The 13,314-nt window shown below is 49.8% G+C and overlaps 5 protein-coding genes across 5 annotated transcripts; 3 read left to right on the forward strand and 2 right to left on the reverse strand.

Moving 5' to 3' along the window:
- The first annotated feature begins 41 nt into the window (after positions 1-41).
- PHATRDRAFT_49840 (predicted protein) lies at positions 42-1,951 on the forward strand. Its single transcript, XM_002184600.1, has one exon. The coding sequence runs from the start codon at positions 209-211 to the stop codon at positions 1,823-1,825; it is 1,617 nt and encodes a 538-aa protein (XP_002184636.1). The 5' UTR covers positions 42-208; the 3' UTR covers positions 1,826-1,951.
- Positions 1,952-2,551: 600 nt separating this feature from the next.
- PHATRDRAFT_40647 (predicted protein) lies at positions 2,552-3,652 on the forward strand (the record flags this gene model as incomplete). Its single annotated transcript, XM_002184601.1, has 1 exon — positions 2,552-3,652. The coding sequence occupies one exon, from the start codon at positions 2,552-2,554 to the stop codon at positions 3,650-3,652; it is 1,101 nt and encodes a 366-aa protein (XP_002184637.1).
- A 153-nt stretch (positions 3,653-3,805) lies between these two features.
- Positions 3,806-5,720, reverse strand: PHATRDRAFT_49842 (predicted protein; the record flags this gene model as incomplete). Its single annotated transcript, XM_002184689.1, has 3 exons — positions 5,330-5,720; positions 5,134-5,250; positions 3,806-5,051 (listed from the first exon to the last, which is right to left on the reverse strand). The coding sequence occupies exons 1-3, from the start codon at positions 5,680-5,682 to the stop codon at positions 3,806-3,808; spliced, it is 1,716 nt and encodes a 571-aa protein (XP_002184725.1). The 5' UTR covers positions 5,683-5,720.
- Positions 5,721-6,168: 448 nt separating this feature from the next.
- PHATRDRAFT_49843 (predicted protein) lies at positions 6,169-8,783 on the reverse strand. Its single transcript, XM_002184690.1, has one exon. The coding sequence runs from the start codon at positions 8,499-8,501 to the stop codon at positions 6,474-6,476; it is 2,028 nt and encodes a 675-aa protein (XP_002184726.1). The 5' UTR covers positions 8,502-8,783; the 3' UTR covers positions 6,169-6,473.
- Positions 8,784-9,277: 494 nt separating this feature from the next.
- PHATRDRAFT_40650 (predicted protein) lies at positions 9,278-11,026 on the forward strand (the record flags this gene model as incomplete). The annotated part of the gene is made up of 1 exon (XM_002184602.1): positions 9,278-11,026. One exon carries the CDS (start codon positions 9,278-9,280, stop codon positions 11,024-11,026), a length of 1,749 nt encoding a protein of 582 aa, XP_002184638.1.
- Positions 11,027-13,314: the final 2,288 nt, after the last annotated feature.

Consider the following 13,314-nt stretch of genomic DNA (forward strand, 5'->3'; position numbering starts at 1 on the left):
TGTTGGGTTATCTTGTGGTTCACTGTCAAGAATGATTGATATCTTTGCTGAATTGTTTGCTGCTGTTCACTTTTTGGCAATCGTTAGAAAGAGCGAGACAGCAGTCGAAGAGCAATCCAGTGCATCGTAATGGTTCCGGTGTGCCTGAAGTTGAGAGTCTTGCACGTCCATACGAGCATCCAACCGACAACATTTTGCAAATCATAGAATGCTACGCAACAAGTACTCCACCAGCGGACCACGGAGAAGAAAATGCCTGGCTTTCATTACCTGTACCGTTTTTTGCACGGTTTCTCAGGGTTGGATCCCTTCCAATGAAAGAAATGCAGCACAGAGACGGCGGGATCTACCAACTTCCGTGACGAAAGTAAAAACGAATCCATTTTGGGCAATGTCCAGTTCCGATTTGAAAGATGATCGAAGTAAGAGAGAAACCTCGTCGAATAACAGAACACCGAAAATGAAAGAGTATGATAAAAACAGTGTCGTAAGTCGTCTTCACCAGGCGGCGTCGCGGGCCCATCTTCGACAACAGCTTAAAGACGCCCAGGAGGCAACAACAGCTAGTACAAAACTACATAGAGAGGGCCCTCGCCTAGCCAGCCTTCAAAAACTTAATACAGCAATTGATCTCCGATTGGATAGTAATCGGTTCCCCTACAATTCTGTTTCGTCTCAAGTCCTACAAGCCGCTCGAGATCCCATGATTGCTGTTGTCAGTCACAACCAGCAAGTTGCGGCTCATCAGCAAGCTGTGGCGGCTACGTCAGTTTTGTTCGAAAAATGTCGTCAAGTCGCTATCGTTTTATCAAAGTCGCTACAAAAAGATCAGGTCACCGTTGAATACGCAAACCGTATTCGACGGCTCTTGAAGGCCATGCTCGAAGAAGATTACCACCCGGACGCTATATGTTTCGTTGGAGGCACTTCGACTGGTAACAAGATTGCCGACGCGGATGCTGGCTATATATACTTCCGATACTTGTGTGCATGTCAGAATATTTCACTGGATGGAATTCAGTTTATTTTGGAGTACACGCGTGCCGAGCAAGGCGCCTTTCAAAATGTTGTGGATGAACTGCAGCAAAAATGTTTACCTCTGTGGCGGAAGGCGGCCTTTAATGAGGAAGACGAGGACTATCAGTCGTTCAGTACCAAAATTCGCCGTCGTTTGCGGGTTCACTTTTCAATTGTCTCATCCGAGTATCATCTTTGCCAACTAAATGATATACATGTTCGTTCTCCAGGCCAGTCTCCGCTTCGAGCGTTGGGAGGGTGGATGCGAGTATCCGTGGACACAACCTGGGCATACCAATACTCCACCACCATGCTGCCTCGTCAGAAAAATCCGGCTCGGTCATTTTGCGCCAAACATTACAAAACAGCACAGCGCTTGGTACCTGCCTTGCACAATCTTCGGGGCGTCGTCGACAACCGGGAATTTTTTCAGAGGGATAATTATCGCGTGCTTGTATCTGCTCGTCGAAGCCTTGTGACCGATATGGAAAAGTTGTATCACAGGCAGCCATCGCTAAAAGACGTCCATAAGCTCTGCTCAGATGATGGCAAGCCCATGGATGTCATTTTAGAGAGCGCTCTACTGAACCTAGGCCGTTGTCTCGACCTTGTTCGGCCCGCGGGACTGCTCACCGGGATCGTCTCATCCACAGATTGGAGCCTGGCGCTGACCTTTCTTGAGCAGGCGGTGCAACAAATTTGCAAGGCATGTGACCCCGACGAACCCCTCGATTACTCCGATTGGGGTTCCCTTGGCGACCTAACGCTTGCATCTTCTTGGACGGCAGCGACAGAGCGCAAGTCATAATCTGTAGAGACTGAAGAAATCACGGCGACCAAGACATAAATGCTGTCAAGCAAAGCACAATGCATTCAATCTACAAACAGAATAGCAGCCAACCATAAATTACGTAGTACCGTACTGGGCTAGTGTTCGCGTTTCAGCTCTAGGAAAAGCGATATGGAGCATGTGCTCTGGTTTAGCTGTAGCTCAGAGCGTGTACAAAGTTTTAGGGAAAAGCAATTCTATCATAGACTGGTGCAGATCACGAAGTACTGTACTGGGCTAGTGCTCGCGTTACAGCTATAGCAAAAGCGATATGTGGAATCTGTACTCTGGCTAAAGCTATGACAGCGTGTGCATACTTAGTTTCAGGAAAAAGTACTCTAACATCCGACTGCTGCAGGGTTCGAACCTACGCGGGATGAACCCAATTGATTTCAAGTCAATCGCCTTAACCACTCGGCCAAGCAGTCTGCAATATAAGAGTCTACTTTAATACAAGTATCTATAAATCTGATGTCAAACCGGATATTTTGTAATACAGTAGCGTCGTCCACTACCTTGACAGTGAGTAGTTTTTGTGATAGATACTGACAGTGCAGTGTACCGGAAAGATGCTCGAGCCAAAACCAGGATGCGCTACCTGGCGAAGCATGGTGACGACAAGCAAGAGCAAGTTTTCTACTGTTGCGCGCTTTTCCATTCAAAAATTCTGACTTTGTAGGGCAAAGACAAAAAATATTGCGAATCATGACCCCTTCGTCAATCTACGACCCTCACTGGGCTTTGTACCCCAAAGCTTATGTAGCCACTAGATCTATAGGACCTGTTGAGATTAATGGCGACTTGGAAAAACCTGTTTGGAATTCTGTCCCTTGGAGTGACTTATTTGAGGATATTCAGGGAAATGATGCACCCGCCAACGCAATTGGCCCAGCGAAAACGGCCTTCAAGGCCATCTACGATGATGAGCATCTCTACGTTGGCGCTCTGTTGCATCCCTCCCCTGTCTTTCGAACGGAAGCACACTTCACCACGCGAAATTCACCAATTTATCAAACAGATTCCGATTTCGAAGTTTTTTTTGACTTGAACGGAAGCAACCACGGTTATAAAGAATTTGAAGTAAATGCACTCAATACAGTCTGGAATCTCATGCTCGACAAACCCTACGATGATGGTGGACACGAGCACTCGGGACGGATAGCCCACCGTGGCGATTCTGCGTTCTACGATGTAAACAGCCAAACTACCGCGGTACAAGTGCTGGAAGGCCGCTTAAACGATGCCTCCAACCAAGGGGCACTGTGGTCGGTAGAAATGGCCTTTGCCTTTGAGGACTTGGCGGCTCACCTCCCCAGTCCGGTACCGCGACCCTCACCTGGTGAATTTTGGAGAATCAATATTTCTCGAGTGGAGTTGAAAGGAGAAGTCAATTGGACGTGGCAACCACAAAAAGTTTGGGATCCACTTTTGAGAAAGCATCATGGTAAAGTTGCCATGCACATGCCGGACTCGTGGGGTTACCTTATATTCGGAGACACCGTTCTGGAGTTAGACAATTCTTCCTGGCGAGACCCTTTATGGCCCACGAAATTAGCGGCGATGAATATTTACTACGCGCAATATTTCTATAAAAGCCTAAATGGTTTCTATACAGACTGTATGGAAGAGCTCGCTGGTTATCTGGACTTGGAAATCACTTCTCCTTTCAAAGTTGATCTAGTGGCCGACACCGATCGCTTTCTCGCAACAGTGTCAGCTTCTGACGAAGACCAAGCCATCTCTATATTAGACGATCGCCTCCTACAAGTAATCCCATCCGCGAGAATGTCGTCTACAGCGGTGTGAGCTAAACGGTGATCCATGGAAGGGCGGTTGCTGGTCGGACTGCAAAAGGCTTAAGCTGCGACACTTTTTCGGGTTTTACTCACACGAATTGTACGTAAAATTTATAAAGTGTGTTGAAAATGAGATCACTAAACGAAGGAATGATTCCAACTCTCACGGATTTTCAACGGTATCTTTCTCGCCAGAGACGTTATCTCCGTCAGCATCAATATCAAAATTGCCCTCCGCATCGTAGGTTTGCGACGGCTTGTCGTTTCTATGGCTCAAACGGTCCAAAATCGAGTGAAATTTTGATTGCCCATTACGGAAGTTGCACCAAAACATCAACAAGGCCAAGGCAAAACCCGCAACAAGAGTTAGTAGCACTGCAAATGCAAGCAATCCTGCACTTCCGTTCTCGTATAGGGACGACAAACCCCAGAAGAAAAGCGGCAACAGGCAAAATACCAGGACAATGTAGCATAAAGGAAACATCCGCCAGATCCCTGCGTTCTTCCCGAGTCGACGTGCCGCAAAAAATGGAATGTTTCGAAGTGGCGGAAGCGGATACCAAATCAGAAAACCCGTCAAGTTAAAAAACAAATGTGCAAGGGCTACCTGAAGAGGATCGGTGCCGACAGCATCCAAACTACTGACAACTGCCTGAACGGCAGTTCCCATATTCGCACCCAAGACGAGAGGATAGACCTGCTCTAATCGAAGAGCCCCGACACCAGCGAACGGAACAAGAACCGAAGTCGTAATGCTTGAGCTCTGTGTGATCATCGTAATTCCGATACCGACAAGGAATCCGATGTATCCGTTGCAGGTGGTAACCGTATGCACTACCTTGGTGGACAACCCGAACAAAAGCTTCTGAACAGCAAAAACCATGGACAGCATGGAAACAAACAGTATGATCAAAGCAATAACAAAAGAGACGGCTCCGGCTACTTGATCCTGAGTGCGAGAAGCAGACTCGCGAAAGAGTACAGGGCAGCGCCCGGTACTCTCATAGCAGCCAATCAGTCCAACTTTACACGTTGCGAAGCTAGGCTCTGCTCCTTCATCGCAATGAATCGGGTAGTAGTCGTCGCATGTTTTTCCGTTCGCAACGCCAACAATGAGTTTTTTGTTGCTGGTCAAGAGACGAGCAGACAATGGACTAACAAATTTCTTTATCGGTCCTTCGAAATGGTCTCTTCTACCAGTCTCAGCCCCCTCGGCAAGGGCTCCGGTAAGATGCTGTAAATATCCCGTGGCGCATTCCACTGGAAACAGGATTGCCACAGTAAAGATGTTGAAGACGTCATGTAATGTGGCAGCTGCGAACGACCGGTCCAGCTCGGCGCTTTTCCCCATTTGGGCCAAAGAAACGATCGTCGAAGTGACTGTGGTTCCCACGTTGGCACCCATAACCCTTCAAGAAACGCAGTAGCTTTTGAGTGTATACAAAATCAATCGCAAGCCCAAAGTTGGAATACGCACGCCTCTTGACTCACATGTAGATACCCTGGGCCACGCTTATGGCGCGTGCCTCAGTGAGCGAAACAATCACGGTGGTGGTTGTGCTGCTGCTTTGCATTAACACTGTGGCAATAATGCCGACCATCAACGCACTAAAACAGTACAATGTGTTAGAAACAGATGGAATAGCAGCAGCATTCAACTCATCGACAACATTCGAAATTTTCCTACCTCAAGGGGTTGGAGTCCGAATCAAAGAGTTTCCCTGCTCCACAACCTGCCAAGACTTTGGCCGCATCTCCGAGAAGCGTCAGACCGAAAACTAGCCAATACAGAGAACCGACCAAGATTATAACAGCCAACAGCATCCATAGCCATTCAATTTCCGATCGAAAACAGCATGCGGTGCACACTTCTCCAAATGACGCCTTCTCGTACGTGTCCAGAAGATCTTCGGTTTCTTGAATGGTGAAATCTTCATCACCGAAACGGACTATACCCCGCCCTTTCCGTCGTGCTCTCTTTTTCTCAGCAGTCGCTGAGATTTCATTAGGTGACAATTCGGTCTCGTGGATGACATTCATGCTAAAAAAGGATCAAAGAAGTGAAATCTTGGAGTTTCACTCTCGTCAACTGGGATTACTGATTGTGAGTATGGAGAAGGCAAAGAATTCTGTATTTACAGGACAGTGATTGCGCTGTAAAGGACAGGGCGAACAGTTCCAAAAGAATCGCTCTTGGGCGTTCTTTATGACTCATCTCAGATACCCTCACAATCAATCGGTCATCTCTTTCACGGTCAAGATACCATAATAGAAAGGTCATCGAATGACCGAGATTTCGCATATAACGATTGGAGTCTTTTTTCACTTCAATTACATTTATGTTCGCAGAAAACCAAGGCCACCAAGAGGAAATGGATTACTTCAATGACTAAGGAAATTTACCAATAAACAATATTGCTTCGTTTCCGTCTCGTTGGACGAAGACAAACGTGGGCATGACGTGCTAGGAAGGACCTATAGTGTCAAAGTAAAGACACTTGCGTCAGCTAAATGTTATTAATAGTACAAATGCGATTAGTGTGGGTCTATACCCTCCACAAGCCGCAATGTAATACCAAGTCGACGAAAACGACTCATTGCCCTAGCGCAATAGAAGATCCTCCGAATTCATGGATGCCATCTCCCACATCCCGATACGCAACGAGCCAGAGACTGGATCTTGCCAAGCAAAAGGAACCGCCTTCGGCACAATTTTACGTGTCTGGCGGATGAAGCGTCACAGAACATCATTTGGATTGTGGTCAACCCAATCCCTTCCTCGGATGTGGCATGGTTTCCATTGCCTAGTTCCATCACTGCGTTAGATAAAATCAGATTTGGAGAGCTCGTTGCTCTTCTTGGCGAATGGCTGCTTGTTTGCGCCACACACGGGTGGAAAAGTTGAAAAGCCGGATTCCTTGGAACAAAAAGAAGGTGCGCCAAACCGCGGGGAAAGAGGCACAAAAGAATTTCAGAATGCTAAAATGAATTCCCAGCGTGACCACGTAGGTGGCCACCAGGGTGGTGAAGTCCCGCGCCGCAATGACCGTCCCTTCACACAAAAGAATGAACGGGTGTAGAGCGAGTGCGGCACCCAAATAGTGTGCATGGTCGCGCATCATGGCCACTATACTCGCGTCATTGCTCAGGTAACGACCTAACGATTGCAAAATCCGGGTAGACACCTGGCAGTTCCAAAAGGCAATGACTCCTACCAACACGATGAGTTTCTTCAAGATACCCCGAAAGTCCTTGGTGGAAGGCTTGGGGTACAGCGTCGCGGGCATGAACGACTGGGCCGTTTGCGAGACGGCATCGCCGAAGCAGCCAAAGAAGAAAAAGACGCGCATCATAATATTGTGTGCGGCCAAAGAGACGACCCCAAAGTCGGTGCATCGTATAGTCATGGCCCCGTAGCAGGCTACTTTGGCTAGAATGACAAAAAATATAGGACCGGAAAGTTTGACGAGCTCTAGCATATCCTGACGACCAGGCAAGGACAAGAGGGGAATTTCCTGATGCGACAGCGGATTCATTTCTGGAACGGTGGAGGCGGTGGCCACCAAAACATCGTTTGCTTGTATCGATGAATCGTACTCCACATTGCCAATGGCAATTTGTGTCGTATTCTCTGCTGCCGGGGCGGCGTCTCGGTACTGGAGCTTTTCCGGGACGCGTATTTCGTTAACTGCGCCGGATGGGTCCCCCTGCACTTCCATTCGTCGCCATATTTGCATTTTCCGGCGTACCGCCTGCATGAGAATGCTGGTGGATACGAGACTAGCCGCCGCCGTGGCCAACGCGGCTCCCTGGACACCGTAGCGCGGGGCCAAAGCCAAATCCCCGGCCAGATTGGTGACGGAAGCGGCTAGAACTGCCATGGCCGGTGTTCGGGTATTCAGCGTGGCCAAACAGAAGGATTGGGCCACCATACCGACAACGGAGCTGACGGCCACTGATGCTCGAATCCAAGCGTAGCGGGTGGCAAAGGCTAGGAGTTCCGGCGTCCCACTGGCGCCCGCCATGTTACGCAAAACCAGGCCACCGGCTCCCCAAACAATGACCGTGGTGACGGTACCCAGAAGCGTGGCCACGCCTAAAACGTGCGAGGTGGTGCGCTGGAGACCGCGGTAGTCCCGAACGGCGATTCCTTTGGAAATAAGATTGGTGGTGGCAATGGCCAGAAAGTACGTGAGGTATAGTAAACTGTCAATGAGTGTAGTAGATGGTCCTAGAGAAGCGAGCTGTACAATAGCGTTTTGTTGGGTAATACCGACAACGGTGGTGTCGACCAAGCTGAGTAGCGGTTCGCTGAGCCAAATGAGAATGGTTGTGGAGGCAAAGATGATGAGTTGCCGATAAGTAGGGACTTTGCTACCATGTGCCGAAGTTGTTGTAGTTGCGGTGGAAGGAGTAAAGGACAGATTCGAAGTTGTAGTAGCGGTGTGGTTGGAGGATACTGCTTCTCCGTTGGTACACGGTATCGCCGTTATCTCAGATGGTGTATGCTCTTCGAGCGAGTTGTGGTCAATGGCGTCGTCTCCCTCGTCGGCTTGACTCCATCGATGGGTGCGTCGTTTGCGAGGGAAAATCCCGTTTGGCGCCACCGTACTTACGGGTATACCAAGCCTTCGACAATGGGACATTTTCTCCCCGCCGTGCAACGTCGTGGACGGACAATGGTAGGGCCGACTCAACCGAAGGTGTGGATAAGGAACGAAGGACCAAGCCTCGACGTGCGAACGGCCGTTCCGGGACAGAGCGATCCATCCCAACAACTCCACGCACCGACGTGCCGATCGATACCGAGACGTCTCGGACCTACCGTCCAGTGGGTGATTCCGTACCGGTGCCTTCATGCGTGTGTATGATATGTCTGTACTTGTACTTGACGTGTACAGCGTGAACGTACGTAGTAAAGCCCACCGTGAGGAGTCGTCGTCGTCGTCGTTCGAGTTCCGATCCCTTCGTCCGTTCTATCGGAATCGGTACGATGCGTCGCAATCGGCTTTTGTCAATCCCCGTACCGCAACAGACTCGACTTGATTCCTCCACTCTACTACCTACTTATTCCACTCCTTCACTGCCTTTCTAACCCTGCAATGCAATGCAATGCAACGACCAAGACGCAAATGAACCAAGACACACCTCGATGTTTAGTGTCTACGGGACAGTGCTTCGGTCCTCCCTTTTGCGAGTGCCGAGTCAAAGAAGGTACTATTACCAGTAAAGGAAGAAGGTAGGTATGTGTATGTAGTATACGTATGTGTCGTGCTACTGGGAAAACGTACAGTTCCGTCCGTCCGGCAACGAGCTTGCCGACTCCTCACGGGCCCGATCAAACGCCTAGGTATACCACCATCCGTCGATCCGTACATCAGTCAATGGGGCCGGATGTGGCGCGTCGAGTCCGTCTATCTATCCGCTCCTTGGTTTGACAATGACTGTGACAGTGAGTAACCCTATCGGGACAACCCCAGCCCTACCGAGCTGTTCCAACAAGACCAAAAAACGTCGTTCATTTTCAATAGTAGATATTAGATGTTTGATGAACACCATGGTAGTGTAGCTATTCTGTTCCGTTCGGTTCCATCTCAACACTAGAAAACGCCGCCTTCATCTGTAACGCGGCACCATGGAGGACAATCTTACATCCCTCCCGACCAACGGCGAGTCGTTGCTACCGACGGACGTTCCCACCGATCGTCCCTTGTCCATTGGCGTTTTTGGCGGTTCCTTCAATCCCATCCATCTGGGACACGTGCTTTTGGCCATTACTACACAGCAGACCAAACCGGTGGATCAAGTAGTATTGGTACCCGTCTACAAACACGCCGTCAAGCGTGACTTATTGCCCTTCGACGATCGGGTCCGTATGTGCCGAGCCGCCGTCGGATCCTTCGGTCAGCACAATCGCGCCATTGTGGTATCTACCGTGGAACGCCGCGTAGGTGCCTCCAACGGAGCCATGCTGCGAGCTCTCCAACAAGAATACCCCGAGGGGACCCGCTTTTGGTGGATCTGTGGCGACGACTTCTTCCGATGGATGGAGCGACCCAAGGGGCTCGAAACACTCGCGCACGTTTCGGGATTGATCGTCCAGCGACGTCTCCACAAACGCGCCAACGGACAACTCTTTCAGGAAGATCTAGACGAAGCCCGCGTCCGCGCCAAAACCCTACAGCTCGATATCCATTTAGACTTTATTTACGGAGAGTTGCCGCACTTTTCGTCGACCCTCGTCCGGCAGGCACCGGGATCCTGGCGCTCCTTTTTGCCGCAAGCAGTCGCGGCCTACCTGGACGCGCGACCGCATTTACAGGAACAGTTGTTGGCCAATCTACAAGCCGACGCCACGGCAGAAGCCGCGCAAACCGTATTGTCCGGCGAACAGCCGGTGACCGCGGCTTCGAACACCGCGTGCTCCACAACCACCACGTCCGCGGCAGCCTTCAAACAAGCCGGGTTGTGGGTCATGCGGGGGCTTGATATGGTACACATGCTCCAGTACGAACGTGGCATGACCGGACTGCGCCTTTCCACCGGAACCACGCAAAAATACCAACAAGAAACCCTTGAAGAAGTCCAACGCAATACGGATCGCGTATTGCGAGAAATTCTCGACGCCCACGCGGAAAGCGACCAGCTCGTACTCCTCCCCGCCGACGATGACTGGCCCGAAGTCCAAGCCCTCGCGGCGGAACTCCAGCAAGTCCCCACTTGGTTGACGCGCGACCGCGCCACACTCGCTCGGCGCCAACTAGTTTTGACGGCCACACCCGGCGTCGAAGGCTGGGCGGCACGCTATTCCCTCGTGGAAAAGTTCCACGCCCGCCTCGACCTACTCACCCAAAGCACCGTCCGCGCGCTGGTAGAAATCCGTGCCAACCTCGCGGTGGCGCAAGCCCAACCCACACCGTCTCGGAGTGTACCGGAACTTTTACGTTCCTGGTGTCAGGGCAAGGAAGCCCTGGGACGACTGCGTGCGTTTGTCTGTGCCGGCGGCCCGGACGCCTCCACCCTGGTGCGCGAATCACTCGCCACCCGACAACAGCTGGTACGCGTGATGGAAGCCAAGGATCGGTGCATTGCGCGCGTATTGATTCTGGAAGCTGGTGTCTCGACCCGATTGGCCGCCCCCGATGCTTTGCACCGGATGCTGAGCGAAGTGACCAAGGCGGAATGGTCCCTCATGGGCTGCTGCAGTTACGTGGCCAACCAACCCGGATCCATCCAATTGGTCCATCAGCAGCTCGCATCCGGTAGCGCCCCCTCCGACGAACCATTCTCGGTCCAACACTTTTTTGAAGCCTCTAGTACGGCCATTGATTTTTTGTTAACCTTCGCCAAGGCCTTGGCTGCGTCCGCCTGCTCGACGTTGTAAACGACTTTGTCGCGACGAGCTACGGATGACCAGAAGGCTCCCATACGTGTCCAATTTTGACCTTTAGCCATTCAGATTTTAATTATTACCAATCCGATTTTGTTAAGCCGCCCGGAGATTTACTTTGAATGGCTGTTATATTTTAATTGGTAGGAATGTGGACTTTTACGTCTTTTTTCTCGCCGGAGTCGGTCAAGGCCTCGGGAACAGAAAGTCCTTGCGAGCGCTGTTGTCGATATCGATCTTTACAGAGTAGGCCTGTCTGGCTGCATTTGAAATCCGGAGGCTCCACTACCGGTGGCCGATGCGGGCCGCGAGAGCGCCATGGTTTTTCTTCAAAGATTTTGTGCACTATGCAACTACCGAGGCGCTATGGGAAAGTCCACCGATGTTTGCCACACGTGGGCCAGAAGTCGCGGCTTTCGTCAAGATCTTTCTGAAAGAGTTGTCCGTTCGCGCTCGTGGAGACGTCGATAGACGATCAATCAGCACGGCGCCTTATCTATGTTACGTATCCGTAACTCAGAATCCCTTATTTCCGCTAGGTGACGTATAAGCGAGAAGAGGCTGCTGCTATACGACCGTCAGTGATGTCCCGAGGTGACTTCCCCCAGGCAACCATGCAGCGTACCCTGTCGATTTCCGCCTCTGATAGTATGTTTATGAACGTGGACTGACGCCAACTTCGACTCCGCCAAAGCATACACGCAACTACCCCGACAATGACTGGGAATCAAATTGCTCTTACACCCGGCAATGTGATGTTTGCACGACGACTGTGTATCATGGAGAAAAAAAGTGATCCGTGGTCAGACGACTCTTTCCACTACTAAAGTGTCGTAGATTTCGTCGAATATTGTAGCAGAATGGAAATGACTTGGATATGTCCTGACTATAATGAAGTGTGAATACCCAGACATATTGTGCCTGTATTGACCATTGACGAATTATGTTGCCGAGGCAACAGCAGGCGTTTACACTTATCGGTATGTGTTCGGACTGTAAAAGATCTCGTCATAGTTAACGATTGGGCAGTAAAATATTTACAAGTCACTATCAAGAAAAGAGTGTTAGACAAGCCATGTCTAACAAGTGTCGCACGCATTTTTTATTATCGATGCTACTAGGCCAGTAGAAAATCGTACCGCGACTTTTTTTTGCATCGTCACCCAGTCCATCAGCGCGTGGAAATCCTTTGGTATCTCTTTGGGGTGATTCGTCAACAAGGGGGAGCTGTCGCAAAGCTTACATTAATTTAAGTCGTGCCGACGGTTCGGAGATTAGGCAGGCCAGATCATGACATCATCCTCTCACAAAGCGTTTTTTTTTTTCATACCGACACTTGTGAATCAGTTCTTGAAATCCCTTTGCGGAGATAAACTCCAGCTCACTCCTGGCGAATGAGGACTGAGATGGATGAACAAGCAACTGACTACAAGAAAGGTGGCGTTGCTGAAATTGATGTCGAAATAGGCGATGAAGGAACTCAACTCTCCCAGGAGCGGACATCACCACCCTTTTGGTCTCCAGGATGGCCAGCCTCTCCCATCCAACGATGTAATGACGGAGAATTCGTCTTGGCTATTCTGATTATACTAATCATTTACATCGTTCTGGCATATATGTCGCTTTATTTTGTTGAGGAGGAGATTCGTTCACACTAAGACCGTGCTGGTTGTCTTTCAACATCGTCTTCCGCTGCAGATACCAATAGAAATCAGCGGCTGATCACTCTGACTACGGATAAGACAATGCATGTATTTTGCTTTGGAAAACTGATAGTGGCTGCCCGACTGAATACCATACAGTCATTTGTCTAAAAACTGGAAATGCAAACATAAAATTTATATAGAAGGGTGCTTACCAACTACGTTGTTTGCAGTAAACTTTGTTGACGCTGCTACGCGTACTGCGTTCTAGTTTGCTATCTTGCGCTTGCTACCATGCGGTTTGTTTTTCATCATCTTGTTTGCCTGATGCTTACCGTCTTTGTTTCTGGCCCGTGTCTTCGATGAATAGGTGCAGCCCCTGTCTAAGTTCCTGCATCACCTTTTACTCATCTTGGTAACAGTAAGTGTAGACATTGTCGATTCGTTGTACAGTAAAACGGCAGTGTTTTTGATTTCGCGCATCGGAATTAGATGTACTCGATTCTGTCTTAGATAGAGAATGGCTGAAATCTACTCCAAAAGTAGATGAACTGCTCAGAGCGAATGATAGCGACAGCAACCAAGCTATATCAACAAGTTGTCAACTTATACATAATCCTCGTACTCTCCGAAGAGAAT

The sequence above is a fragment of the Phaeodactylum tricornutum genome, chromosome 25, assembly GCF_000150955.2.
Source record: "Phaeodactylum tricornutum CCAP 1055/1 chromosome 25, whole genome shotgun sequence".
NCBI classification, from domain to species: domain Eukaryota; phylum Bacillariophyta; class Bacillariophyceae; order Surirellales; family Neidiaceae; genus Phaeodactylum; species Phaeodactylum tricornutum.